General features: G+C 38.0%; 5 protein-coding genes across 5 annotated transcripts; 4 read left to right on the plus strand and 1 right to left on the minus strand.

Annotated features, from left to right (window-relative positions):
• The first annotated feature begins 1,430 nt into the window (after nucleotides 1-1,430).
• LOC144641574 (uncharacterized) lies at nucleotides 1,431-7,406 on the plus strand. The gene is made up of 4 exons (XM_078500611.1): nucleotides 1,431-1,783; nucleotides 1,938-1,997; nucleotides 4,349-4,526; nucleotides 5,678-7,406. Exons 2-4 carry the CDS (start codon nucleotides 1,958-1,960, stop codon nucleotides 6,321-6,323), a joined length of 864 nt encoding a protein of 287 aa, XP_078356737.1. The 5' UTR covers nucleotides 1,431-1,783; nucleotides 1,938-1,957; the 3' UTR covers nucleotides 6,324-7,406.
• A 2,006-nt stretch (nucleotides 7,407-9,412) lies between these two features.
• On the plus strand, nucleotides 9,413-11,568 carry LOC144641597 (uncharacterized). The gene is made up of 2 exons (XM_078500643.1): nucleotides 9,413-9,574; nucleotides 10,711-11,568. The coding sequence occupies exons 1-2, from the start codon at nucleotides 9,526-9,528 to the stop codon at nucleotides 11,256-11,258; spliced, it is 597 nt and encodes a 198-aa protein (XP_078356769.1). The 5' UTR covers nucleotides 9,413-9,525; the 3' UTR covers nucleotides 11,259-11,568.
• Nucleotides 11,569-13,129: 1,561 nt separating this feature from the next.
• Nucleotides 13,130-14,572, plus strand: LOC144641600 (uncharacterized). The gene is made up of 2 exons (XM_078500646.1): nucleotides 13,130-13,288; nucleotides 13,882-14,572. Exons 1-2 carry the CDS (start codon nucleotides 13,240-13,242, stop codon nucleotides 14,394-14,396), a joined length of 564 nt encoding a protein of 187 aa, XP_078356772.1. The 5' UTR covers nucleotides 13,130-13,239; the 3' UTR covers nucleotides 14,397-14,572.
• Nucleotides 14,573-16,471: 1,899 nt separating this feature from the next.
• On the plus strand, nucleotides 16,472-21,036 carry LOC144641609 (uncharacterized). The gene is made up of 2 exons (XM_078500656.1): nucleotides 16,472-16,608; nucleotides 19,613-21,036. Exons 1-2 carry the CDS (start codon nucleotides 16,557-16,559, stop codon nucleotides 20,041-20,043), a joined length of 483 nt encoding a protein of 160 aa, XP_078356782.1. The 5' UTR covers nucleotides 16,472-16,556; the 3' UTR covers nucleotides 20,044-21,036.
• A 363-nt stretch (nucleotides 21,037-21,399) lies between these two features.
• On the minus strand, nucleotides 21,400-27,513 carry LOC144641604 (uncharacterized). The gene is made up of 2 exons (XM_078500651.1): nucleotides 27,322-27,513; nucleotides 21,400-22,810 (listed from the first exon to the last, which is right to left on the minus strand). Exons 1-2 carry the CDS (start codon nucleotides 27,386-27,388, stop codon nucleotides 22,323-22,325), a joined length of 555 nt encoding a protein of 184 aa, XP_078356777.1. The 5' UTR covers nucleotides 27,389-27,513; the 3' UTR covers nucleotides 21,400-22,322.
• Nucleotides 27,514-28,000: the final 487 nt, after the last annotated feature.

Below are 28,000 nucleotides of genomic sequence, written 5' to 3' on the forward strand. Positions count from 1 at the left end.
TGTTTAGTGTTTCCTTCGGTTCCGACATTTCAACAGTGCCAGTCCCCTCCTTAAGCAGAAGCACGCGGCAATTAACATTACGATGAAGGCGACAATTGAGCCTGTGTTACATCAGTCCACGTCACAGAAATAGTAAGTGGTGCCTTGCTTTAGGAATCGCCATTTTCAATGCTCTGGAAGTAAATGCAGTTATAATCGTTTCCAAACATTCGATGATAGGCTATAAAGGTAGTGAGGAGTGTAACCCACTGCATTCAGGGCACAAATTCTTTAGGTAACATAAGTGGTCCAATCAACTTCCATGTAGGACAAAATCTACCAGATGACAAGCTTGAGATTATAAATCTGCTGGAAACCACTTCCATTAGCTAGCAAGGCCGAGGGACCAAATCCACCAGAGAATATTTCGGGGCCAATCTAGCCTGCGAACAGGCTCTCTGTTATTGTATTGAGAGAGAAAAATCGGGGACGAAGCGAGCCGAGGACCAATCTGGAGACAAAATCTTCTTGTTAGCCTAAAGCGATGAAAAGCCAAGTCTACCAAGACAGAAGCCCTGACCAGGACTACTAAAATCATCCTATTGGTACGGAAAAAAAAATTCATATTACTGGATGCCTGAGATTTGGTGTCATCGTATATGCACTTGCAAACTGGGAACCAAAGCTCAGAGAGCAAGAGAACACACAAACTGTTTCACACTTAGTACACATTGCGAACCTATTTCTACTGGAACATGCAAAAAATAATGATGCGGAAGGGGTTTTGAAATATCATGTGCGTATATGCACTTGCAAACTGGGAACCAAAGCTCAGAGAGCTGAGAGAACACACAAGCTGATTCACACTTAGTACACATTGCGTGCCTATTTCTACTGGAACGTGAGGCGGCCGAGGTTTTGAATTATTTATTAGCTTTTTCACGGCCCAACAACAATTTCGTGGTCTTGGGAAACTCGTAGATATTACAATTTTACTGAACTAGGGCTGCTAAGGTTGGGAGTAAAGAATGAGCACGCTTTTAATTACAAGGTCACCTTAAAGTCATGTTTTATTTCAAACCCTTAAATAATTAAGACAAATGATTTTCACTCTTTCGTTTTGCAAGAAACATAGCTAGAATAATGAAACAAAATAATGCGTGTGGAATCTTATTTAGAAGTTGGGGGATTTACTGTGTACCAACAAATACATTTAAATAATAAAATATTCAGTACGTGGAGCAAAACGTAACCACTAAATACAGCCTAGAGGGAAAATATAAACACATTGGATACCGTAACGAAACCGCAACCTTACTTCTAATAAAGACCATAATCAAATCAAAAAATTATATTTTTCAGTCTTATTTTGCTCTTGTGGAAAATGTTTCGTGGCACGAACGGTGATGAAGACCGCGATTTGAACAAATTATTTTATTCAAGAACGATCTGTGAGTTGTTCATTTTTAAAAAAGAACAGATTATTAAGCTTAGAACGTTCACGAAAAACTAAAACGCATTAAATTTTCATTGAGTCCCAGCTAAGAAAATGTATTTTTAAGCTCTATAGGATAAGTTTAATCCGTTAAGGACGCGTCAAAAGCATCTTTTCTTTGTATAAAAACACACAACGTTTTGCCAAATCATTCATTTATGCGTGAACACGAGCAACGTAGCGTTACATTTTTGACACAAAGAAAATCGCGATTCGCGAGAAGACTCGTGATATTTTCGTATTGCTCCAAGACGCATGCATGGCGAGACTACTGATCGACTCAACGGGTCATTTATCAAGTCTTTAGAGGTAAGTGCAGCATGACTAAATACAATTTCACCCGAGTGTTATTTTTTGGAAGAATATATACTTCGTTTTATATTAAACAACAGACATCTTGACGTGGGATTGAAAATTTGTAATTGTCACAAAAGGCTCTGTCGGTTGCTTATTTTTATTTCAGATCGGCCAGGAAAAGAAAGAATGAATTTTCAGCTTCTAGTGCTTGCTGCTTTCACAACAGGTGAGGTTTGAAGTCAAACGTTTTAGTCTAATGTAAATTGATTAATTGTTTCACTTATACGAGGAGCTCAAATTGGCTGTGCTGCTTTTTTACACTAAACCGAATAAACATTTCCCTCCAGAAAATTTGATTTTCCAGAGTTAATTTATCTTTTATTCGAACTCAATTCGTTTTGTGCTTATCTTTCGTTGCAGTTGTTTCCTTTCCAAGAACCGCGTGAGCACTGTAAAGCGCACGAGGAGTTATTTCTTCCCTTCCCTCCTTGTGCTTTATTTGTAATTTCTTTCCGTCAAGGGCAACAAGCTTTTACTGGCTTTTCGCTCTAATAATATTGGAGAGTAAACGGCGTCTACCAGGCTAGATTTTGTTTCCTTCAAGTTCTGTATTAACCGGCTTGAAAACAACAAAATTTTTGTTAATACAGCCAGTTATCATGCCTCACAAATTTACATTAAAATGTTGTTTACTGTTTCTCCATATAAACGACAGCAGATTATTAGAATTTTTTTTACCTTAACCTTCAACTTTCACCTGCTGTTGATATAGAAAATTTCTTGCCCTTGCGGGTGGTGTGGCTAGTGTTATCTTTAGCGGATTAAGTTAGATTGTGGGGACGGCAAAGCAGCTGCTGATATCGTCCTAAAGAATAACTGTATTCTTACGAATTTTCGCGATTTTCGCGATTTCAAAATAATCACGAAATTTAGTACGCGCGAAAAATACATTGCGTGAAATTTAAACACGCGAAAATTAATACCATATTATGTCAAAACAATAAAAATTTTAAATGTTTAGAACTGCAACTATCTACCTTTAAAAACATCTTTCCGTCTTGTTTTTGACTAGCACCCTTCCTCTTATTGCTGTTTCGAGCTTGTAAATTGATTCAAAACCTCTTAATAGTACAGTCACTTAAGTTTTCGTTTGCAGGCTCTTTGAAATTACATTGAGCCAGACCTTTGTGTATTTCCGACTGATCCATAAAACATTGACAAAATTGCGAAATTTAATACACTTTTTCTCTATTTTTTTTTTTGCAATCGCGAAAATTAATACTCTCGTAATTTGGCTCTCGAATTTTCGCGAATTAAATACTCGCGAAAATTATTAAGAATAAGGTATTTATGAACCCAATTTAAACAACAACAACATTCTCCTGTATTCCATCGAAGACTAGCTACATCCATTTCAGTGGACGCTATTGTGGAATTTTGCGTTCGGTAAATTGATTTAAATTTCAGATATGTTGTCTTTCGGGTCTGATACGGTAAAAACAGACGAACCCATAAAACTTGAAAAAAGAAATTAAAAAAGTTGTGATGTTATTGCAGGCAGGATAATCACATGGAAAAAAAGGACACAATGTTAATAAAAACATTTCCTATTTAGCGAAACATACCCTTTTATCAAGAGAGGAAGCTTTTGCTCATAACAAGCACAAGATTTTGTATCTATTACAAGTTTCCGTTAACTTTTACCTATGGCTCTCTTCCCACAAACCGCAGTTTAGGTTTTTACTAGTGGACATTTTCGACTGATTTCGGATGTTGGTAACATATAGGAATAATGTTAACATTTAAAAATAAACACTATTCGAAAATATGACAATGTCATATGTCGGTTATAAAACTAAGCGTGCTTTACCAATAAGTACTCCATTTCGTAATCTCAGTAGAGCCGACATAACAGTGATGTAGTGTACAACAACACAGCAGAAAGATAAACTAAAAGTCGCGCGTTCGGGCCTAGAGGCCCATCAAGCGGAGACGTTAAGCGACTAGGAGTGTTTTTTTTTTCCCACCCCATCCCTCCCCCCCCTGCCTGGATGGGATGCTTGTTCATCCCAGGATTTACCCCAGCATTAAATTCGCCGATACTCATTTATACACCTGGGTGGAGAGAGCCACTGCGAGTGTGTCTTGCCCAAGACCGCTCGATCCGGAGTCCAGCGCACTTACCATAAGGCCACCGTGCCTCCCATAAACTGCAGTATTGGCCCGGTTGTTCAAGGGTGTTTTTTTTTTTGTTTTTTTTTATTTTTCTTCCCCCTTTTGTGCTTCATTAAAATTTGACCTTTTTAAAAAAAAATAAAATTTTTTTTTTGGGTTGGTACCTTCGCACCACCCCGCCCTGATCTGTAACATAGTAAAAGGTTAAGTAGTTCATATAGTGTTATTCAAGAGTCATCTTCAGAGTCAAAGTGACTTGAATCTGAAGATTTCTTCGAAACGTCAGTTACCAACAACAGTTCTTTTCTGAACGACCTTAACCCGGACGATCACACTATACGAACAAGTACCGATCTATATTTTGACTTCAGTCTTATTTGTTTTCGTTATTATGTTTGGTAGCCACGATAAAGACAGCAAGATCTCTAGAATGCTACAATTGCAATAGAAGTTGGTCAGCGACAATGTGCCTGAGAAGTTCCCGGATTGAAAACTGTCCTCATCGACTGAAGTCTGTTTGTATGAGTCTTGATGCCTCAGTCACAAACTTGAAAGGAGAGAAATCGATTCTGTTTGTAAGGTATGATATGGCATGGGTTGTTAGTGAAAGACTAGGATAACTGGATACATCAATGTCATTTTTCAAAAGGAAACCAATATATATTTATACACAAGTTATTTTTATTTTATTTTAATATAACTGGCCTAGTTTTAAAAACTCTCGCCAATTCCAAATTTCCAGTTAAGTTTTGTAATATTAAACGGGCGCCTTTTTTTGTGGCCAGATTGCATTGGCCATTCCGAAGTTTGCACAGGACTGGGGCGCGTTTCAAATTTTAAGCTATCGATAATCGGACACCAGCACATAAAAAATTACGGTAAGATTGGTTAATTGACCACATTTGGTGCGCTTAGGATGAACAGAAACGAAGTTATGGACCTTGGAACATGGCTCAAAATCCATGCAAACGTCTCCGGTTTTTGATAGCGTCCACCCAAACTACATAAACTCTTATAATTTTTATTATTTCGGTTGTGCTCATAAAAATGGGCAAACATAGCGATGTTAATCTTAGTTTCTTTCAAATAGTAGGTCTGTGGCAGGTTTTTAAAGCTGTCACAAAACTGATCCAGCTTTATCCGTTTGTTTATATTTTGTTTCAGTGTGCATTTTTACGCTTTCTGGGATGTTTTCTCTGCATTGATGCAGTGTTTATGTTTTTCAGTCGCGTACCTCAATCTAGCCAATCAAAGATGAGATTTGTTCAAAGGAATCGATGTATCATAGTGTTTATGTTGTGGTTCAAACCAGATTGATTTTATTTCCCTTTATTTCAGATTATGATAATGAATTTGAGACAATGAAAAGGAAAAATCAAACCAGTTTGAAGAGTTTTCAACCAATCTCGTCCCCAGAGGCCGCGATCCTTCTGGTCTGCGCCAGGGATCGAGACCTCTGGGCTATTCTGAAAGCCCGCCACAAAGGCGTCTGAATCTGATTGGCTGTTGAAAACTTGTCCGTTTCACCACAATCTCCGGCGCACGCGCACAATCAAACCGCAACCAGGATTTCCTGGTTCCGGTTTTGGATTCCACCAGAGCCGTTGAGTTTCCCGACCGCTTGTCAAGGGGAACGCAGGCTCTGGGAACGAGATTGGTTTTAAACCAAAGATAAATTTAAACCACATGCAACATATATCTCATGATCATTACTTCCTTTTCCATTTTCAGAAAATGTGCACCAAAAAAGGAATGTTATTCCTCCAAGCCGTGCAAAGATATAAAACTCCGCTTGTGGAGAGAGAGGCCAGGTCTGTTAGTGGAACCCAACTGTCGTCCACAGTGTTGCACTTCTGATTACTGCAATCACCCCGTGCCAACACCTAATCTTCAGATATCAAGCACTCGTAAAGTTCTACCAACATCAATTACACGTTCATCTCCGAAGAAATGCTTCAAGTTCGAGCCAGAATACGTTTCAAAGCTACATGGAAGAAATCTACGAGAGAAAAATTGCTCGGAGCATGGAGAATTTGACTCTTGTTTCGTATTAAAAGCAAAGATTTTAGAGGTGGGTACGCGTAAAGTCATTGAAACAGCAGAGTGGCAAGATTGTGCGACGGAGAGCCGCGACTGTCACGCAATCACCAACAGGTGTGCAAAGCTTCGAGAGCTTGTAAAGAGCCGAGGAGCAGATGTAGAAAATTGCAACGTTAGTTGTTGTAAAGAGGACCTGTGTAATGCGTTTGTGGGAACCAATTTTTCAAGTAGCAACCAACTACAGATTGAAGCTAATCGTGCTAAGCATATTGGGATATGCGAACTGTCAGTTTTGCTAACAGCACTTTTCGCTTCATTGTTGCTGCTTACAATGTAATTGATTTTTAATTTGGATCAAGAGATTATGATTCTAGATTTGCGACGTTAAAGTTAGCTTATTCTACATGAAGCTTATAGCACTAAGTTTTGAAATTGTATAGAGCCTATGCCTTTGTATCGTTGTAAAGGGCACTGAATTCGCTGACTGATGACTCCGTGCCTAACTTGCATGCACATGAGTGTTTTGTGGTACAGTAAAAACCCGCAAATAAGAACCTAATTCTTAAGAATCTGTTAGGCTTAACTTTGCCAGCTAGACACCCTCTACAAAAGAACTTCTTGAGCCTAAAATTTGGAAATGGGTTGTTATTTTTAAAACGGATTAAATATGGTTAATTTAAAATGCCAATGTTAAAAATCATTAAATGTTATTTATTGATAAAATTAGTTGAAAAATAATATAAATAACATTTCACGTAAGGAAAAGGCTGAATACCTTTAAAAATTCTATTAGCAGCAATGCATATTTTTTCAGAAAATAAAAACCGATTAAGAACCTAAATAGCCTAAATTTGTGCTAATTGCCATTTATGTAAGAACTGTTTAGGCTAACTTGGATAAATGCAGGTTCTTACTGCTCGAGGGATACTCGCGGGCTTTTACTGTATATCAAATGTTGAGCATTAGGGATGGACCATTATTTTTTTGGAGGGGGGAGATGAAAAATATTAAAAAAAAATTGTTTGCAGGGCCTGGAAAGACAAAATAAATTGTTTGCAAACACGATATGTATAACAAAAAATATTAAGAATTTTGAAAAAAAAAATGTTTGCAGAGGTGCATAAACTAAAAAAAAAAGTTTGCAGAAGAAAATTTTTCATCCCCCCCCCCCCCCTCCAAGAAAATAATGGTCCGTCCCTTATCATTACTTTGCACTTGTAAGAATTATTTCATACAGAATCATGGAATTTCGTTTAAAAGTTTGTATCTTTAATACAATGATAAAATATAGATAAATATAAATAAATACGGGATCGTCTTATTAGATTATAGGGGTTACACTTCAGCACCAGTCATGTAATCATTTTTTATTCACAGTTCTGCGGCATTGTTAAATAAAATTGGTTCATTTATTGTTTGACACATTGTATTGTTTTTCCTGCGATTTCTTTTCATAAACCTTCCGTTCCACTTGCTATTCCATGCAAACTACACTACCGTTAATTAACGGTAAAAAAGAACTCGTAACAACCTACTGTTACTGATAGACTATTGTGGCAACAGACGTCCTGTAAATCACAAATCAGATCACGGCGCAAAACTTATGAAAACAGTGGAAATGGTGGGAAAATATAAGCAAGCCTTATCTTGGGCGGAATTTTGACGATTTCTTCTACTCTATGAGGATAATCTTTCGTTGTGTCATGCTCATCGACCTGAATAAATTACTCTTTGGCTTCTTTGTTAAAAATTTTTTACAGCTCAGCTATTTTATTTGTTAGTATTTCCTTTTATCACTGATGTAAATTTTTTAAGTAAGTTTTCATTTTTCACTCAGAGAACAAGATGGGCACTTATGTCCCTATGTCGTGCCGTAAATACACAAGAGAACGGATAAATCGTTTTCGTTTAAACGCCTCAATACCATGTGCTTTCTGAATACCGTTTCACAATCAAGGAACCGTATCGAAAGGGAGGACGAATTTTTATCTGGTCGGAAAACCGATTTTCAAAAGTTGACCGTGCAGTTTTCATCAGTTCGTCGTTCATAAGGGGTGGTGAATGGTCCTTCAAAAAGGCGAGTCTTGCAGAATTTTAGGCAAATTTCAGGGGTCTCGTCGTCTCGAATTTTTCTTTGATGCCTTCTCGGAGTCTCGATTTCTTTTACAAGGCTAAAAAGGTCTCGGGCTCGCAGAAAAGATATCAGTCTCACCGTCTCACAAAGTCTCGCATTTACTTTCATAATCGGCTTCCCCAGTCTCCACCATGCCCATTGCAGTCTTTTATTACCTTCTTGGCGTTTCGTATTTTGGTGTACTAATTCTAGGCTTTTTATACTTCTAAAGGGAAATTTTTGCATTGCATAAACTTTAATTTATACGTCAAAGTCATCACGAGTGACAAGGCATGATGAAGTTCTGTTGTCAGCCAGCATAGTTTGTCTCTTCGCCTTGTCTGATGAAACTGTCACATGAAGATTAATTTAATTTTATTTTTGTTTCACGATTCTAGAACATGTTTGTCTTATCAAGTGAAGACAGCATGATTGAAATTTCTACAACACTCAACACAATTGGCTTCAATGAGAAATTTATCGTTTTGGGATAATATAGATCCAATTCAGTAAAAACTTATCTCCAGCAGTTTTGTTTCGATTACCTTTTTTACTTAGTATGTTTTAGTAAAACTAATCAGAGATTTCATGTTTTTGTTTTGATTTATGACTGACTCATTAACATTTGCTGTGATTGGTTATCGGGAGTGCGATTACTGTTCGTACTGTTTATAGACAGGCATACGAAAACCACTATCAATTTGAACAACGGTTTTTATGTAACTCAACACAAAAGATACAAATGATTTCAATATTTTATTCTGCAATAAAATATATAAATTAGATGTCAGTCCGATTATCTAGTAATTTTCGTACTAGCAATACTGATCAGAAGATTTCTTTCTTTCGTGTGAAGCAAATGCGCGCAAGTTCTAATTAAAAATGTCACAAGATTTCAAGAATACATTTATAAAGAGAAACTGTGTTTCTATTTGGCTTCACGCGGTTTTTCTTTTATGTTACATAGATTGCATTTTCATTAGAAATATCATTTCTTTTAAGATCGGATAATCAGGGCAGTTCGAACAACGAATCTCATTAAATCGATCCAGGAGACATGTTGTACATGAATTACAAGCAGGTGGAATTTGCAATTAATCTACTCTAGAAACCAACAAATTGTCTATTCTATTTGTTTCCATAACTGCTGTGCATTTCAATCGTTGTGATTTTTTATTTTTATTTTCACACTGCAATTCTTGAAATATACGTGTATGATCGCCCAATAAGAAGCATTCCGAGATGAATAGAATGCAACAGTCATATTCCCCAAGGGCTAAACGAATTGATTAAGTGTTGTGAGGGTCAAGGAAAAGCTTTGTAAGCGGGATTTGTTTCTCTCATCTCCAAGGAAATCTTATAGGAGGCTGCTTAGTTGCCCTGTATTTGAAGTTTCTGAAGGTGGATTAATTTTTCTGTCGCCAATATGAAGATATTGTCTGTTACCTTCGTGATTTTCCTAGCCGGGCATTCAGGTGAGATAACGCGAAAACTAGTCTTTGACATTAATGCAAAGGATATTTTTCTGTTTGCTTTTGGTGCCTTTGTTGCAAAATTTTTTTTTTTTTTTTGGTAGTTAAGTCATATCTTCACTTAAAATTATGCAATTGGTCCGCACTTTTTAAACGGAAAATGACTTCTAAAAAGGCAATCAAGGAGGTTGTTTGGGTTTAATCGACAAAAGGGAGCAATCTCAATTTAATGCTCATGAATAAAATACAGATGTACGAAATAGCGCAGAACACTATTTTAAGAAGATTTTAAGACTACGTTCAGAAATTTGAGTGGAATCTAGCTCGCTGACTATTCCTTTTTGTTAATTATTTGTTTTTAACGATAAATTTTGACCCTGTTTTATTGGCCCGATTTATACTAGGGAGAGTAGGCATGCAATAATATAAATCAAACTAGACATTTTATCCTTCTCTCTAAATATATAGAAAAGGGAGAAAACAAAAATTTATTCTAAAATTAGCGAAATAAAAAAAAAGCGGATGATCCGTCTGGACGAACTTGCATTTTAATTAGGCGAGCGCCGGCATGGAAACTTATTTCGAAATCATCAAAAACAAAAAGAGAACAAGCTGTTAGATATAGTCAAATTTTCTTCTACGAAATTTCCGTTTCGTTCGATTTTGGTTCTCACAATCTTCGATTGAATGGTTTACTTCTCGAAAATGCAACAGTTTTCGAATTTTCTAGAAGCTTTCCCGGGAGATTTCCGTACCATTCGCCCTCTTTCCTTAATTTCCGGGATTTTTTTTTGTAGAATGGACTCTTTTATTTTTTGTAAAAAGAAAGGAAAAAAATTTAAAAAAAAAAAAAAAAAAAAAACCCCGCGCCCCCCCGGTTTTTACATATTTCACAGTGGGAAAGCATCTGCAAAAAAATTCGTCATATAAACCACAACAAAGTGTCTTCTCTCAAAATCGCTCAGTAATTGGCTAAATGCATCAACTTCCTGTAATCCAAATTTGGAGGGAATGGGAAGTAACGCAATTTTTTTGCGATAATTTTTCTCATATCAGTGACTGGTGACCGATATTTAGTGGATGTGTCAGAAATGTTAAAACAACCTTTGAAAGTACACTGGTTTGGTTTTCTTTTTCAGTTCAATCTCTTTCCTGCCACAGTTGTCCCACGGACACTTCCTTTAACGATTGTCTGACAAACGTCGAGAGCGTGACGTGTACGGTTGGATGGAACCAGTGCTTTAACATGAAGTACTTTCTCAAGAAGAGCAGCGGCGAGGAAGTCCTGTATCTGGACAAGCAATGCGCCTTGGACTTCATTTGCAACAATCCAGATCCCAAATATGTATGCAATGCAAAGAACACGACTTTCATTGACGCGGGGCATGAGTTGATCAACTGCACTTCCAGGTGTTGTACCACTGACATGTGTAACAACGATTACTTACCCACCCCTCCCATTGCACCCCCTGAGCCTTCGATAGCGCTGTCTGCCGCGGTCAGCGCCACTGTAGCACCAGGTAACCACACTGGGAACAACGTCACTGCAGTACCCAGTACCCCCCGAACTGGAAACACCAGCACCACAGCTACTCCTGCAGGTTGTGGCACGGGTTCCATAAAGATGCCAAGGCGCATGATCATTGCTCTTGCTGCGATGCTTAAGCTGGCTTTCAAACTGATGTAGACTCTCTGCATGTACATTCAAAAGCGTTGTATCATTTTAGTAATGAGTAATAGTTGTATTTAGCACTAGTATAATTTTCATGTCAGTGTTTTTAAGCTCACCTAAGTTGTGAAAATGATGGTTTTAGTAGAAATGCTAACATTTCTCAACTAGCCACTTCACTTAGTCAGAAAATTTCGCCAATTCTCAGTTTATTTACACTAGTTAACACATCTAGCCAAACGTTCGCTATCCTAGTTGAAAGTGTATATTGTACCTTTCGTTTACAACTTCGCCCTCTGGGCGCTTTTCGCATCTAATCCGGAATGTTTTTTTTTTAAAAAAACGCCCCGGGGGGGGGGTCTTTTTTTTTTCGCTTTTTGCTATTTCTGTTTCGATAATGAATAAATATAACGCATTTACGCGGCAGTTTTATACGGTACTTGTATCTTACATGTAAAAGCACGTGACCTTGCATTTGATGTAATTTTTTCCTAGCTGTTCTGTACTTGTTTGATGAATGTCCAAGATCCGTCTCTACTTAAAAATAAAAATAAAAATGTAACAACAAGCACTGCAATAGTCTAAGTTTAATTTTTTGACTCCTTGCTGCTAATTGTTTCAACGATGCGCCCAGAATTAGATAGATTGGAGGGAGGGAGCGGCGGCGAATGATTGCTTGTCGACAACGGGCGACAAAAATCGCGTGTTGGCTCTGTTTTGCGTTTGTAAGTCCTATGACTGCTTTAAAAAATGCAACATTGTCCAACTAGAGCAATGACAAACGCAGGAGAAAACCGAAAACCAATCACGATTCGGGTTACATTTTCTTGCTTCAATTGAAAGTACTTAACCTGACTGAGTAAATTTTGCTTGTTTCAACAAGCAAAATTGAAGTATTAAAATACTTCAATGATTTATTCTACTTGTCAGCATTGCGGTCCGTACGAATTTTTTATTCGGCTTGATTCAAGCAAGTAGAAAAAGGCTGAAAATCTAGCCTAGATTTGCCCGATCGCGTAAACAAAATTCAGGTATTTCTCTGCGTGCTTAAATCTTCCAACGCTCAAAAGACATCTGAGATTCGACGTAAAAAACTTCACTCTTTACTGCAAGGACCACAATTATAATATAGGATAGTTGTTACTTTTTTTGTTTAGAATTTTCACTGGCCATGAGTAATGCTAAGTAAAAGTAGTCTGTGGAATCTTTGCCACTGGTGGGCTTCGAATTGTAAATGTGTATATCACTTCGCGTTTATTTTTTATCGTTTGGCAATTTTTTTTTTGATGCTTGAAATCGCCTTGGTCTGCCAGCATAATGTGATCATTCTGCACATTCTGCATTCTGCATAAAGTGATCATTCTGCAGGCCATGTTACAAATTATTCGAGCATAATCTTGTATATCCAAGTTGAGATAAATAGAGTTAAATTTGGTTTTATCGCGAACAGAAAAGCAAATAGGTGGATGAGATTAATCTTAAAAAAAAAAACTAATACTGGTCGGAAGGTTTCTTTCATTCCCTTGTGTCAGAGTGAAGAGTAAATGCACGCGAGTTTTAATAAAAAAATGTTACATAAAATTTCTAAAGAATTCGGAGGGCTTCATATTGCTTTTATTTAGTGTTCAACGCGCAATTTAAATACATATTGTCATTAAATTGATTCATTAGCCAGTTTGTATCGCAGGCAGGTGAAAATCCATTCAGAGATTTTTAGTTTCCATAACCGGCTCGTTTCGCTGTTGATTTTATTTATTTTCATTATACGAATCTTCAAATATAAGCATGATAAGTAGCCACTCGTCCAATAACGATCTTTCGCAGGAATAGAATGCAACAGTTATATTGAACAAGAGGCTATAAGGAATTGATTTATTGGGAGTTGAAGACGCGCTGTAGGTTGATCTTTTTTGCGCATTTCTGCGAGATCAGTTTACGTTCGTCCTGCGTCTTAAGTAAGAACCATTCTGAAGGGTGGATATTTTTTTCCATAGCTAAAATGAAGATATTGTTTATTACCTTCACAACTCTTTTCACCAGTTATTCAGGTAAGTTATTGCCTTCAGATTGGCTCTGGTCTTTTTATATCTACGTTATATATAAATGCGCATACCTTATGCTTTCCTAAAGTGTAAATGATTCCCCAAACGGCGGCAAATGCATTTCTTGTTAAAGTGTTAAAAAGATATGACTAAAAACGAAATGCAAGCGAGTAAAATGCCCGATTTTGAAAGATTTTGCTTTTTAACTGAAAAAAGTTAATATCAAAAACGAACAAAAACAAACGAAAACACCAATTAAAGAAAAAAGACTGAAAAAGTGAGGACGTGCTCTTTTTACATCAGTATTTCTATTTCAATGAAATGAAATTGTGGTTTTCGTTTGTTAACCGAACCGCTCTTTTTGACTTACTGCGCTGTACAACGGCAAGGTAGTTTAATATTTGGCCGCTGAGAAAGACAAACAGTCGTTGTACATAAAAAAGAAGCTACACACTTGCTTAATACCCAGCTCTATATGAAGAAACATACAAACTAAGCGGCAGGCATGTGAAATATCTTACAGGCTAATGAAATATGTAACAGGCTAATGCAACTTTTGAGGAATAACGAATATAGCGCTCGGATATGCTTTCTTTCAGCTCAAGCTCTTTCCTGCTACAGTTGCCCAACAGGAACAACCTTTAACGATTGCGTAACAGACCACGTGATCCAGAAATGTTCGGATGACAAAAAGCACTGCATCACAATAAAGACCTATGTCATTAAAAGCAGTGGCGAGCAAGTCCTTTATCTAGAGAAGGACTGTGGCGAGGCCGTGGCTTGCGGACAACCCGATCCCGGAAGCTTGGTGTGCAACATGAAGAACACAAGTTACACTTTTAAGGGACATAACATGGCAAACTGCACTGCAAGGTGTTGTACCGCTGACCTGTGTAACAGTGATGACCTCCCTTTGCTTGCAATTGCCACGTCTTCCAGGCCTTCTCTGTCAGTCATTGCCACTGTAGTACCCAGTTCTCCTCAACCTGGAGACGCTATCACCACGGCTAAACCAACTGGTTGTGGTACGGAATCCATTAGCCTACCAATACACATGACTGTTGCTCTCGCTGCAGTTGTTCTGCTGGCTTTGTTTAATTTTGAGCTGATGTAGAATTTCTGATACTGTCCAAAGTGTTATGCAAATATTGTAAATAGCTGAATGCTAACCATGTGCTTCCTTATGCTGTCGCTCTGAGTTGGCTCAGAAAAGGTTCTCGACGTTAATTGTGAGTTTGGTTATTTCCTATTAAAAAATAAGTTGTATAAATCAACTTATTACTGATCGAATAAAATTGTAAGTCACTGCTACCTGACCCAGAAGTTATTGGTATTTCGCAGTTCTATTTTTCTATTTTTAACGCAGTTCTGGCGGTATAATTCGCTGGAATTTTCACTAAATCCAGAGCCTAGAACTGCGGAAGTAGACCAGAGCTGATTTAATGGCCAATATTTTCAAAATGTTGGGAAATATAATTTACACACCTTTGCAATGTTGACCAAAAAAAATTCAATAGCCACCCAAGTGTGTTTTACCATTTTCCCTCTTATGTACAGAATGGAACGCGAGTATTGTTCGATAAGTACTTCATGTTTGACTGAAATATTTTCCATTTTCATATAACGTCATGTTTGACACAATTATGTTCTGTTTTTGGTACTAGTACAGCTTCTCCGTAATTTTTACCCACGATTTCTCGAAGCAATTTTCGATTTCCCATGGAAGTTCGAGAAATCGAGAATATACTGTAGGCAATCGATATCAGTTCCATTGGCTTCGATTATTATCGACTGTCGGTTTATCGATTGACTACGATTGGTCTTCGTAGCCCTATTTTTAGTTATCACGCAACGCTCCTCCACCATGTACCAGTGGAGAGACGCGTTGAGTGAAGACCTGAATAACCGCTTAGCAAAAAAAAAAAAAAAAACCAATAACCGCTGTGACGGAGACTACGTATTTTGACACCCATTTCCAATTTCCCATGTCCTTTTCTTATGCACGAGCTAGGCAGCTTATAAAGTAATTTCAGGCCACCGGATAAATTTTTCCATTTCGCATAAAAGTAATCATTGGCGCCGGCAGTTCCAGAGATGCTCATGAAAGAAAGTAATGGGGACCGGGGTGTGATCGGAGGGGGGTCCTTTCTTTATCGGAGGGAAAAAGGATAGGAAGTGGGGCCGGGATGGTGGAGTAAAGAATTATTAAAATCATTTGTTGTTGTTTTTTTGTTTTTACAAAGGGGAGGGGTGACATATCTAGCGACTTTGCTCTGGGGGGGTGTGTAAAATTCCAATGGTGAACCAGCTGATCTCAGTTCAAAATGCCTCGGATCGGACGTTCTTTGTAATGTCAGTTCAGTTTTGATCTTGCTAGGTAGGCATTTCCCGATTTTGCTAGCATTTTGTTTTGGCATAATTTGGCTTAACGAGCAATTTTTAACAATTTTTCTCAAAAAAAGAATTGCTAGCATAATTTTGCATTTTTGCCAGGTTTATCTTCATTTTTATCGTCAAAAGCACAAATTGGCTTGTTTTTGGTGTTTAAACATTTCTAAAGACCTTTAGGAAACTCCAATTCTTTAAGGCGGGACTTAACATAAAGTTCTTTTTCTTCCGCTTGACATGGGTTTTTTGAAAATATCTCGTTCGCTTTTTAAGCAATGCAAGAACTCTGTGCTATGTTTAGCGGTGTTGTGTAAATATTTGGGTGATTTTTGTGATTTTTTGGGAGTAGATAATTTTTCTTAAAGGATTAGTAAAATTTAGAGAAATAAGAAATATTGAAGATTTTAATGTAATTTTTAAAATTAGAATTTGAAGTTTAAAATTGGTAGACGGACACCATTACTCAGGTGAGTTTTGAAACTCACTTGGCTTCAAACTTGGCTCCGTGGATCCGGCGTTTATTTAAATGGTGCAGTTTATTGGAACAAAATGTTTATTAAACAAGGGTTTTAAATCATTATTTGTGACATGAATGTAATTTGCCATCATACCTAAAGCATTTACACCTCGAATAATTGCCTGGAAGGCTTACTTTCTACTGTGTAGCTCGGAGACCCGGCGTTTATTCGGGGCCCGGCGTTTAATCGAGAAAATACGGTAAACGATTTTGGTTTATCAGCATGACGTACCGCATGCTTGTCAGAGAGACCGCAATTTGGTTGGTCAACAGGCTCACAAGCTTGTTACTGTTTACAATATTAACACAGAGAACGTTTTCGGGCGAAACGAGAATCTCGTAAGCTAAATCATCCTTAAAGATTCCAAAATGATAAAGATTGCCTTGTGGATAGCTCTGTTGGGATGTGCAATAACATTTGGTGAGTTTTATTGCTCCTGTTGTAAGTTTTTGTGTTTTTAATTTGAAGACTGAAAATGATCGACCAGCGTGACCTCTTGTTACATAAATACAATGTATTGTGTTCTAAACTGCTGTTTAGAATTTCGAACTTAACGGCTGACTGATGAAGGTTTTTCTCAATACAATAAGCTCACATTACTAGACTAGAATCAAGAAAATCTATTTAAGATTTAAATCTGATTATAGCGTACTATTTCATGGAATAAACATGATATTTTGTGATTTGAACGCTGGTTATTTCGTCACGGACACAAATCGATCGATGTTTTAGCGGGTTTCAACTAAAACAGCGTTATGAATGAAGCAAACATGTAAAAGAGACAGTTATTGTTTCATTTTTAGTTACATCTTAAAGGCATCATCCAAGAGGAACGCGTGTTAATCGTCAAAATTTGAACAGTGAAATTGTGTCGTGATCGACGAGCTGAATTTTTTTAAAACCAGGAAACAACAATATCGAATATTTTAACATTTATTCCAAGAGTTTTCTTCAGTCCCACGTGGAATGTTACGAAAACTGTGGAAAAGGGAAAGAAATCGATTTTATAAACGTATAACTACGATTTTCTTGTTAATAAACAGCAGGCAAACCAATGCTTGGGCCTTCATTTGTAAACAATATATTTTGTATTCGCTTGAGCTGAATTGATCCACATGCAAATACTGTTAGCGCACATGTGCATAAATTAACGACAATATTTTGTACATTGTGTCTAGATACCCGGCAGCCGGGAAGTGTTTTCAAAATACTACATACCCGGCAGTCTGAAATTATTCTAGAATTTCCACGGAAAAACCAATCCAATCCTCCTCAAAACTATAGATCTTTGCTTAGAAATGCCAAGCGATTTCAATTATATTTTTGGCTTTGTGTTTGAGGAAATTTTCGAGCTTGGGCATACTACAAAATCTTGATTCTTCGACACTTAGAAAAAATTCGTACTCTGACTCCGGTGTCAACTCTTATAGAATAATTTCTACAAAAACTGAAGTTGAAACCCTGCGAGAGTATTCGATATTTGCTGAGAAATGCGAAGCGATTCTAAATAATGTTTTGCTTTTGTTGTGGACGAATTCTCTTGGCTTCGGCGTACTATAAAATCCTCGACTCACGGGCACGGTTGTTCAAAAGACTAGATACCCGGCAGTCAAAAATTCATGAATAATCAATACATTCAATATCCACAAAAATGATCATTGAAACCTAGCTCCCGAGAGTATTTCAGTATTTCAATTTTCGGTTTTTCAAGTTTCTTACCTTATCGATAAAACGTTTAACTTACCTTACAAATAACTAAGAAAACCGAGAGCTTCGTCGCTTCCAACGCTAAGCCGTTTAGCCCACAGAAGAACTTCGTCGCTTCCAACGCTGAGTTCGTTTTGGCGCGAAAACCAACACCACGTCCACCACGTGCCACCTTTGTCACGCCACTCAAGTGTCACACCGGAAGTTACATCGGTGGCGGACTTTCGTCACCGAACGCTCAAGCGTTTTGTAGCTATTTTGTACTACTTTGCCGAGGCAATTGTTGAGGCCTTAAGTTGGAAAATCGCTTGGTATTTCTACACCGACATCTCAGCAGGTTCAAATGGAAATTTTGATGGAAAAACGGGAAGCATTTTTGACTGCCGGGTATGTAGTCTTTGAAAAATCGTGCCCGTGAGTCACATGAAGTTCGTACAATTTGTGCAAAACCAAACTGACATTGTAAAAGCCGGGGCTCGCTTGGTATTTCCGACCGAAAATTGAAATACTGAAATACTCTCGGGAGCTAGGTTTCAATGATCATTTTTGTGGATATTGAATGTATTGATTATTCATGAATTTTTGACTGCCGGGTATCTAGTCTTTTGAACAACCGTGCCCGTGAGTCGAGGATTTTATAGTACGCCGAAGCCAAGAGAATTCGTCCACAACAAAAGCAAAACATTATTTAGAATCGCTTCGCATTTCTCAGCAAATATCGAATACTCTCGCAGGGTTTCAACTTCAGTTTTTGTAGAAATTATTCTATAAGAGTTGACACCGGAGTCAGAGTACGAATTTTTTCTAAGTGTCGAAGAATCAAGATTTTGTAGTATGCCCAAGCTCGAAAATTTCCTCAAACACAAAGCCAAAACTATAATTGAAATCGCTTGGCATTTCTAAGCAAAGATCTATAGTTTTGAGGAGGATTGGATTGGTTTTTCCGTGGAAATTCTAGAATAATTTCAGACTGCCGGGTATGTAGTATTTTGAAAACACTTCCCGGCTGCCGGGTATCTAGACACAATGTATTTTGTATATTGGAGCGTTAGTAAAACGAAAAAGCGATAGCTAAAATCGTGATAACAGTAAAAAAAGTTACCGACAGGTAAGAAACTTTGGGGTGGATATTTGCTTTGCAGCGTCGGTAACATCGCTTATCACTTCTGACATAAATGTTGTTATCAGTTTACAAAGAAAATATATAAACGCTGGGACGCATTCTAATGAGGTCGGGATATAAGGAGTGTTCGTCTTTACCAAAGCCCTGGCTCGCATGTGCACGCAAATTGTCAAAAAGCCATTTCAATGCTACTGCACGCGCTGCAATTCAATACTTGAAACAGCAAGACTTGCATTGACTTGCGTTGGGTGGCCAAACGGTGAAAAACTTGCGTTGACCCTGCTTGCAATTTCAATCTCGACCAAAGTGAACGTAAGTCATCGCAAGTCAATGGCCAAACGGAGACGCAAGTGGACGCAAGTTTTCAACTTGCGTTAACTTGTGTCTCCGATTGGCCAGGCCTTAAGAAATTGACTGGGCGTTTTGTCGAGCTAAAAGTGGTTATGTATGTGGCCGTATGTGATGAGTAGTTATGCTACATCACAGTGTTACATCAAGACAATGTGTCTTATTTTTTATTCTCGTCGCCTACGTACATTCCTAAGGGGAATTCATGATGTTCATCTCTAAGTTTTCCTTTTCCTTGTTTCGCAGCCGCATCAAGGGAGTGCTATGAATGTCACACTACCGCATCCATGGAGGATTGTGTTCAGTTTATGAAGAAGGTACGGTGTCCAAGGGAAACAGACCGCTGCCGCAACATGACAGTCCAGGTCTATGTTCGCCTGCTGAAGGAGAATGTGACGTACTTTCAGCGAGGGTGCGCCTCACAAGACGAGTGTGTGTTCAGCCGTTGTTCGGGCCATGCTGCAGAGAAAATGGGAGAGAAAGCGCTCGCTTACAACATGTGCCAGATGAGTTGCTGCGACGGGGATTTCTGCCCCGAGGGGAACGTCACCCGGGGCGGGGGCTCACCCGGCGGTCCGCCGAAAGGAGCACGAAGCGGGTGTGACGTCGTTCATCCTGTGAGCTTCTCTGTTGCAGCAAGCATAGTGCTAAGCCTTATCAGGGCTGTTTTCCCGTAAACGGACTTTTGCAGCGAAAAGAAGTGAGACAAGTAATGTTGCTGTTTACTGAAATGCGATGTAAATTTCTTTTAAAAAATTCCAGTTATATAATTTAGGAAATAAAATAGTTCTTCTGTGTTGTTCGAAAAATATACTTTTACGCTAGGAGTTTTGTGGAGAGTAAACAGCAGGAAATCATGATAGCAGAAGGCACAATTTTACTTATAGCTTTCTGCCGCTTTCGATGGCTTAAAAAAAGAGCAAAAAATAGTTTAAACTCAGGTTGTGCTGTGCATGAGTAGCACAGGAGAAAAGACTGACATGATACTTTGATGATATAAATGAAGAAGCGTTCTCAAGTTGAATTCTCAGAAAAAAGATTTTCCGAGTACCCCAGGACATGTGTCACTCATAACAGGACATGTGTCACTCATAAGAACCTAGAATATGACTTCGCTTACCACGAGTCTCCCATAGCTCAGTGGTTAGAGCGTCCAACCGGAAATCTTGGAAGGTCATGGGTTCGACTCCCGTTGGGGGTACTCAGAAAATTTTTTTTCCGAGAATTCAACTTGAGAACGCTTCTTCATTTACTTCACTTTATCCAAGTTTCCATTTCACTTTACACTTTGATGATATTTTTCTTAATTTATGTTTCGCTGGTTTCCCCGTTAATAAGCTCTGGCGACCAAAAGGGTGTGCTGCTCTTTGAGAACAGGTTCCTGCGGAATTGCCTTTTTTCAGAGTAGGCAAGTTATTAGGAAACAATAAAAATTGTGATTCATTAGATTGTACATTTTAGTAATAATTGCCTGAATGAATTAGTAAATAATTTTTCCAGTTTTCGTACGTAAATTGGTCCGAGTGTAAATGGATTTTGTTACATTTTTATAAGTTGTTAAGAAATAAAATACTCGTAGGACATGGACGAACTTACTATAATTTATTACTTGTATTAAATGTGAATATTAGTCTAATGATCAAATTGCGAATAAAATCAAATGAATGAAAGAGTGCAACAGTGCTTCATTATGAAGGTGTTCGCGACCTGGTTCGCGATGAAATGACGGGACATCATGTTTTTTTTTTTCGCCAGTCAACGCTAATTAGAACACATTTTACGACCTGGTAAGGTTTAACCCGTATACCCGAAGGTTTCTTTTCTCATAGGGGGTATATAACTGTGACCAAACCCCCCCCCCCCCACCCCTGCCCTCCCCTCCCTCGAACCTTAGTTAGTTAACTGTTCGAATTCATTCAAGTTCGAACAGGGCACTTGGATGCGGGTGCCCTAGGCTGGCTGTAAGTTTCAAATGCCGCGAGTGTAACGGCAAACGATGGAAATACGCAAAGAGATTATTTACAAGACGCTAATTTTCTCTGAAAAATGTTTGCCATTGCTTTAATGCTTCAATTCCTTGCTCTAAACGGAGTTGTACAAATCAATGTTAAATACAAAATACAGTGTACAAAACTTGCCTTATCTATAAGAAATAAGCTATGTTTGCTTTCAAATCTGCAAACTTTATTCGTTATGTACAAGGAAATCTATGTATACCAATACCAATTTGGTTGATCGTTCTACAGGGAATCCACCTATTCGAATAAATATGACGTCAATTATCTGAAACCTGCAAAGTTTCACTGAAACTAAAACAGCCCATCTTTGATCTTTTAAGGCATGGGGGTTTCTCTCTCTTTTCTAGTACTCGCTTGTTTGATTAGTTTTGGGCTTTTCCATTAAATTTCTCATTTTCTCGTCAATTTTCAATTTCCTATTTTCACAGAAAAACCACACATGTTGTAGAAAATAATTATTGTGTCTTAACCCTTCAGCTTAACACTAATAACATGTTTAAAATCAATATATAGTTAAATGACCTCGGGCAAGACTAAAAGTATGAAAAAAGCTCGGCTAGACTTTTCCTGTTTCCAATCGCTGTGGCTAAGGTTCCCTTTAATTGGGAAAACAGATGTAAAACAAACAATTTTGGAGTAATAAAACAGCCAAAAAAAATGTAAGGCACTAAATTAAAGCTTAAGGCAGCTGATATAAAGAAGGCTACAATAAAAATAAATATAAAGTAACGGCTCCGCTGAGAAGATGCTTAAGTGTCTTCTATAAAATGTTTCTGTTCGTTCAACTGTAATGCAACCTGGTGCCGCAATTTAATCCTAACTATTTTCGGGTACGCTGTTCCCTGCTAGCGACAATCAGTCGTCTTCACTAAAATGAACCATCTTTTACACGCGAGTCCGCTGGCCCCATAATTAACGGCGATTATCTACTTTTAAAGTCACAACTTGAACAATCCAAATATGGCAAAACTTACGGCTTGTAACCAAATGGACTGGGAGGCCCTAGCCACACTGCTTTCACTTCCTCGAGCTCCGGCCTTAGCCGAAACACCGATCACACCTGGACGCACCGCGTCTTCACCCTCCTTCGGAACCGGGAACGAGCATTCCTTTTGGCGCGGATCGCAGCATTTCACATCGCAGTTCTTGGCAACAAGATCTTTCCGCCAGTAGTTCGGACAGTCGTTCATGTCACATTTTTCATGTTTTCCACAATAAAGACCGTGAACTGTGGCGGGGACCGCTTTCATCTTCTTTCCTACCATCTGCGGAGTGTCGTATGTACCCGTGAAGCTAATACAAGTAGTATTTGATGTACATGTTATGATTTTATGATCATAATTTACTTCTCCCACCACGTGGCATTTGTCGTGACCATCTTCATCATATCCAAAACAGGAATAACAGCGCAGGAGTGAACCGAATGCTGCAAGAGAAATACAGAACTTTGAACTTAAATGTGTTACGACAAATGATAGGATGTACCTATCAGTACCTGGGTACATTTTGCAGATTTCAAATCTCAGCTATCAGTTAAAAACGAGTCATTTTTCAGCTAATAAGGTGGATTTCCACTGTCGCGTATTTGTTTACGCACGTTAACGCGCGTAAAAATTATAAACGTACGTAAAATGAAATTTTACGCGCGCGATTACGTGCGTTGAATTTACGTTGTCCAATTTCCAGTGCCACGTTTTTTTTTCAGGTATTTACGCACGTGACGCGCACGTTTACGCGCGTAGCGATTTTGGGGTTTTGAAAAAAGTTGAACCGAGTTCAACTTTTTTCGCGGCTGTCTGCGGTTACGCAACGATTTACCCAATCATACTTTTGGATTTCGTCACATGACACCACTTACCATGTGGAAAACCATTTTGTTTTAAATCGCCCATCGATTTACTTGGGAAAACATTCAGATGTAAAAACACTTCTCATCGAGAAAGTCTTAACATTTCAAGAAATAATCTATAGAACTGGCTACAGAACCAAATTACACAAACGCAGTAGTGAAAGAAAACGCCTGGCGTCAGGTCACGTCTTTCAGACTTTGAACCAGGAATCCGGGAAGGTCGCCTCAAATCCTCTTTTACTGGATGGCGTCTTTCGGAAGTATTTATAAAATGCCTCTTGGTCATATTCACGCATTTCTTTTTCTAGCGTTTGGTACAAAGTTTTTTCATGGCAGCCATGTTGGAAGAGTCAAACAACAAGATATTTGCATAAAAATGTTAATGATTTTTTCCCAAAGGAAAAACAACTTATTGTTTTACTTCTCCAATATGGCCGACAGTCACGCACTCTATTCACCAACTTGATAATTCAGTATGGCGGGCATTTACGCACGTTCAACGCGCGTAAAAAGGAACCGCTTTTTATAACTTTTTACGCGACAGTGGAAATTTGCCTACGTATCTTTTTTTACGCACGTTTTACGTACGTAAATATTTACGCGTCAGTGGAAATCCACCTTAACTGTTAAAGTTATGATCAATTCTCTGCTATATCTATCCAGACCCTCCGAGTGAAGTGAGAGCAACCATGTAGCTGCCAGGTACATGAACTAAATGAAATTTAGCGATGTCGAAAGCTACTATCAAATCCGACAAAGAATAACTCGAAACAATAGCTCACTAAAGTAGAAAAAGATCTCAGAGGTAGGAAAAGAAACCGCTAAAAGGTAAATGGATAGTCGGTTAAAGAGACACTATCACGAACTTCACTTCAAACATTCAAGAGCCTTGAGACGTATGGAAACCTACAAATAGTGGTCCAGTTTTGTTAAAAATTACTATGCCAGTGTACTAAAGCTATAAACAAGTGATATTATTGTGATGCCGTCAGGACCTTTAGATCTTAACTTGAAAAAGTTTGGCTGACTTTTTTAAAGTTGTGGCCTGGAAAAACAGCTTACATTAATAAAGGCTCCCCTCTTCCTTCAATAAAATTTATCTTGATATTCTAGGTGCATGGTGACCCCTTAAAGTCTGGGGAACGTTGTCGAGACGGATTACGAGCCGCAAACATAAAAAAAAATGTTGGCTTTAAGGGACTGTGTCACGGCTAAATTTAGTCTATTTTATGATGTCTCGCCAAATACTCGCTACGAAACTTAATGCTAGGGAAGAAATTACTTCATAATAACAACACCATCTCTGAGTTTTGTTATACAAATGTCTTCCGGGCGTTACAATTAAAAGTTACAAACAGACGAGAACCATTAATTTGAAAACTGTTCAGCCTAAAAGGTTTTTTAAAACCCGCATCGCAATTTTAACCTTCTTCAATTTTTGTCCATCCTACCTACTTTTGTATTTGTAGTTACTGAAATTTTCCTTCGCTGTTTTAAGTGGCTATTTTTATATTTCACTCAATTTGGTGGGCATTTTATTATGTCTTAATTTGCCTAAAATCCATGACACGGTCCGTGAAGGATAAAGCCTGTTCGGTTTTAACCCAATTGTTTTTGCTTGAAAAGAACAAGATAAATTAAAAAACTAAACTCTGTGTCCATAAGCACGACTTAGAATTGCTAAAGGAAATTCTTAAAATTTAATCATTTAACATGTAGGGACAAAATGACTTGGTAAAAGCCTTGGCACAACAACAAAACCTTGGGTTTACATCATTCGAGTTAAATTTTAGCAGGTTTAAAGTCGCCCGTTCTCGCCACGTGCTCGCGACCAGATTGGCTCTTGCAATTCTTTTCGATTGTTCCCCCACGTTTAACGTTCGAGGAAAAATACGAAAAAAAAAGAGAGCTGTGAACAGTCTAACCAGATTGCAGCAGCCCACAATTCTTTTTGAGACAAGTGTGGAATGGGTTTCTGCCATGTCGAGTCACTCTCTCATAAAGGGAACAGTCTTCTGCTTGCTTGGCGCAAATGATAAATTAACTGCTTCAGGGCATAACATAGACATTCCCGTTTCAAGTGTTTAATGAATTCTATGTTCACACCAGCCACCGTATTTGCGTTCGAAGAAATCAAAACCTGATTTTTAGAATTGTTCAAAGGCGTTTTGAAGAGTACAATTTTATACCAACAGGTTCAGTCAGATAATGAAGTTTCCAGAATTATTTTGATCGCAGATAGGCGGTTTCTATTTTCTATTATTTGCAAGGGTGACTGAACGCTAGCCAAACAACGGATGTCTGTCACTAATGAATTTAGGGAAAGTTAAACTGATGTTTTCTGGCTAGAGTGAGTGCTTGGTAACTGATGTTATAGCAGCTGAATTTTACAATGTGGGTAACAAATACCTGACATTCCTTACTCTTACGCAAAATGATTGTCAAAAATCTTTGCTTCAACCCATTCGGATACTTATCAGAGGTGTGGCGTTGCTTTGTTTTCAAGTGGCTGAAATTATAATAGATCTGTTCATTGTTCATTGTTCAAAGTTACTGAAATTTCCATAAACCCTCGCCTAAAAGATAAAAGGCTCTCAGAGGGATACCAGCTCTATATTGTTCTCGAATACGCTCGAAAAAGATCGAGAAATAAACAACAAAGATAGAACCTTTGGGAACAGTTCTGTAGTTTTTACGTATATTTTACGAAAGTCCTCATTATTGACGCAATAAACTCAGACCTACTAAAAACGTGATCAGATGTATTGAACAAGTAACCAAGCGAAGGCCGAGATTAGTTTGATAATAGCTATGGAAATTTGAAAACTTAGTGGGGTTCCGCTATCAAAAAAAGTAACATGTTGCGATCGTCCCTTACACTCTTTTGAAACAAAATCGGTGTTACTTTTGAAAATGCGTGTAATGTGGTCTCGTGGAAAAATGATAAACTGTAACATTAAAGGTTAACATGATCAAATTCTTGTCTAGCTTTCCGCTGAAAGACCGGTATTAAATTTTAAGGGTTGTTTTGATTTTCGAGCGGAGTCTTGCAGCGAAGCCATTAATAACGTCTCGCTTTTCGTTTATGGAAAAAAATGCAAATTATTTTCAAGAAGGTATACTGCTGGTAATGAAACGATCGTTCAAGAGATTCTAACCGCATGTTCTAAATGCACTTTAAAAGACAAGAATCGCCTTGCTGAGAACAAACCATCCATAAAGATTTCAAATTTTTAAACCCTCACTCATCGCGATAACATTGAAACTTTAATAAACGTCTGAAAAGCATATAAAATCGAAGTGATCAGAGAAGACTATCTTTTTCATACATTAATCATAATAATTAATAAGCAACGATGAGCTAAAATCAACTTTCTTGCAGAAGAAAAAGATTGGTAAAAGTTTCGTATCAGGGCTCACTGCACATAGAGAAAGAATTTGTAGCCGCACTTAGGTCGTAGGCAAGCGAGAGATCTCAGCAAGATATGAATAACATGTACCACCGAACAGCAATTAATAAAAGCGATTCCCTCAATCTTTCAACCGTTAATATACTTTATTCGGCATAGCTTTTCTCGATTGGGCAATTCACGTATTTTTCTGAAAAATTGGGCTTGTTCAACAGAATTTCTAGCATAACAAACTATTTGCCAAATGTTCGACACGCAGAGACCGCTATACCCACAAAATCGACAAAACAATATTGAAGCATCACAAACAAACAAGAAAAAATCGACCTACAATTTGTCGATTTAAATCCACTGTTCCTAATAAAATAAGGAATTTACTAATTTAGTTAAGCTGATATAGCAGTCTGCAGTCGTTGCTAGAACTTTCTATTTAAAGCGTTGCCTTCGGCGAGTTTTATTAAATGGCGACAAGATGTTTCCTAAATAATTTAACATGTACATTAATATGATTGGAAACCATCCTACATGTATTTCATTGTAACAACTGGTATTTTCCAATATCATGGACTTTATTCGATTGTTTTGTAGCAGGTATTGGCACCATAACAACTCGTATTTCTCGCCTGAACCACTGAACCTATCTCAGTTACAAAATGCAAACTATTAATTTAGTCTCACCTTCCCTGGAAATGCACATCGTTGCAAAAATCGTCGCGTAAAGCACAGTTGCTATGTTGAGTTTCATCTTGAACCGCTTCAAGCTTCGTCGATGCTTGTCCGTGAAAACGCTTTACGTATTCCAGCTGCGGTGATTATTTCCGTTGAACTGAACTCAGACTAGTGTGGCATTATTACAATTTATCACGGATGTTTATAGACCTGACTGTGACGTGACGTCACAAGAGCGACAAGATTGGTCAAAACACAAAACATTGGTACGGTTTGTTTTCCTTCTGTGAATCCCTCGGGATCCGGCTGTCTAATAAACTCTCATGACCCGTAAAAAGGTCGTTCCAAATTATTCATTCAGTTTGACACTCAAAAGAGCTTATTGGATCTTCTTGGAGAGAATGAACAGATTAAGAACAAAAGTAATAGAAAATTTGGTTAATCCAGTTTAATTTAGTGGTTCAAACTAACTCCTAGGAAGACAATACATCTTTCAGGTTCACACAGAATTTAGTGGAGAATACTTTTCCCACGATCACGCGTGTCACAGATATAATGTTGACAAAACTTTGTTTAAATGTTTAACATTCTTTCTTTGGAAGCAAACAACTTTGAACGCGTGTTTGCTGATGAAGGCAGAAGTTTCCAGCAATACACTTGAAAACGAAGTGTATCATGTGGATACTGC

Source organism: Oculina patagonica, chromosome 2 (assembly GCF_052425735.1).
Source record: "Oculina patagonica isolate OP01 chromosome 2, crgOcupat, whole genome shotgun sequence".
Taxonomy (NCBI): Eukaryota; Metazoa; Cnidaria; class Anthozoa; order Scleractinia; family Oculinidae; genus Oculina; species Oculina patagonica.

Bases quoted from the DNA above. Each gene is read 5' to 3' on its own strand.
- LOC144641574 (XM_078500611.1), top strand. From the start codon at position 1,958: ATGAATTTTCAGCTTCTAGTGCTTGCTGCTTTCACAACAG. The intron at 1,998-4,348 runs GTGAGGTTTGAA...TATGTTTGGTAG, and splicing joins GCTTGCTGCTTTCACAACAG to CCACGATAAAGACAGCAAGA. The intron at 4,527-5,677 runs GTATGATATGGC...TTCCATTTTCAG, and splicing joins AAATCGATTCTGTTTGTAAG to AAAATGTGCACCAAAAAAGG.
- LOC144641597 (XM_078500643.1), top strand. From the start codon at position 9,526: ATGAAGATATTGTCTGTTACCTTCGTGATTTTCCTAGCCGGGCATTCA. The intron at 9,575-10,710 runs GTGAGATAACGC...TTTCTTTTTCAG, and splicing joins TTTCCTAGCCGGGCATTCAG to TTCAATCTCTTTCCTGCCAC.
- LOC144641600 (XM_078500646.1), top strand. From the start codon at position 13,240: ATGAAGATATTGTTTATTACCTTCACAACTCTTTTCACCAGTTATTCA. The intron at 13,289-13,881 runs GTAAGTTATTGC...GCTTTCTTTCAG, and splicing joins TCTTTTCACCAGTTATTCAG to CTCAAGCTCTTTCCTGCTAC.
- LOC144641609 (XM_078500656.1), top strand. From the start codon at position 16,557: ATGATAAAGATTGCCTTGTGGATAGCTCTGTTGGGATGTGCAATAACA. The intron at 16,609-19,612 runs GTGAGTTTTATT...CTTGTTTCGCAG, and splicing joins GGGATGTGCAATAACATTTG to CCGCATCAAGGGAGTGCTAT.
- LOC144641604 (XM_078500651.1), bottom strand. From the start codon at position 27,388: ATGAAACTCAACATAGCAACTGTGCTTTACGCGACGATTTTTGCAACG. The intron at 22,811-27,321 runs GTGAGACTAAAT...TTTCTCTTGCAG, and splicing joins GATGTGCATTTCCAGGGAAG to CATTCGGTTCACTCCTGCGC.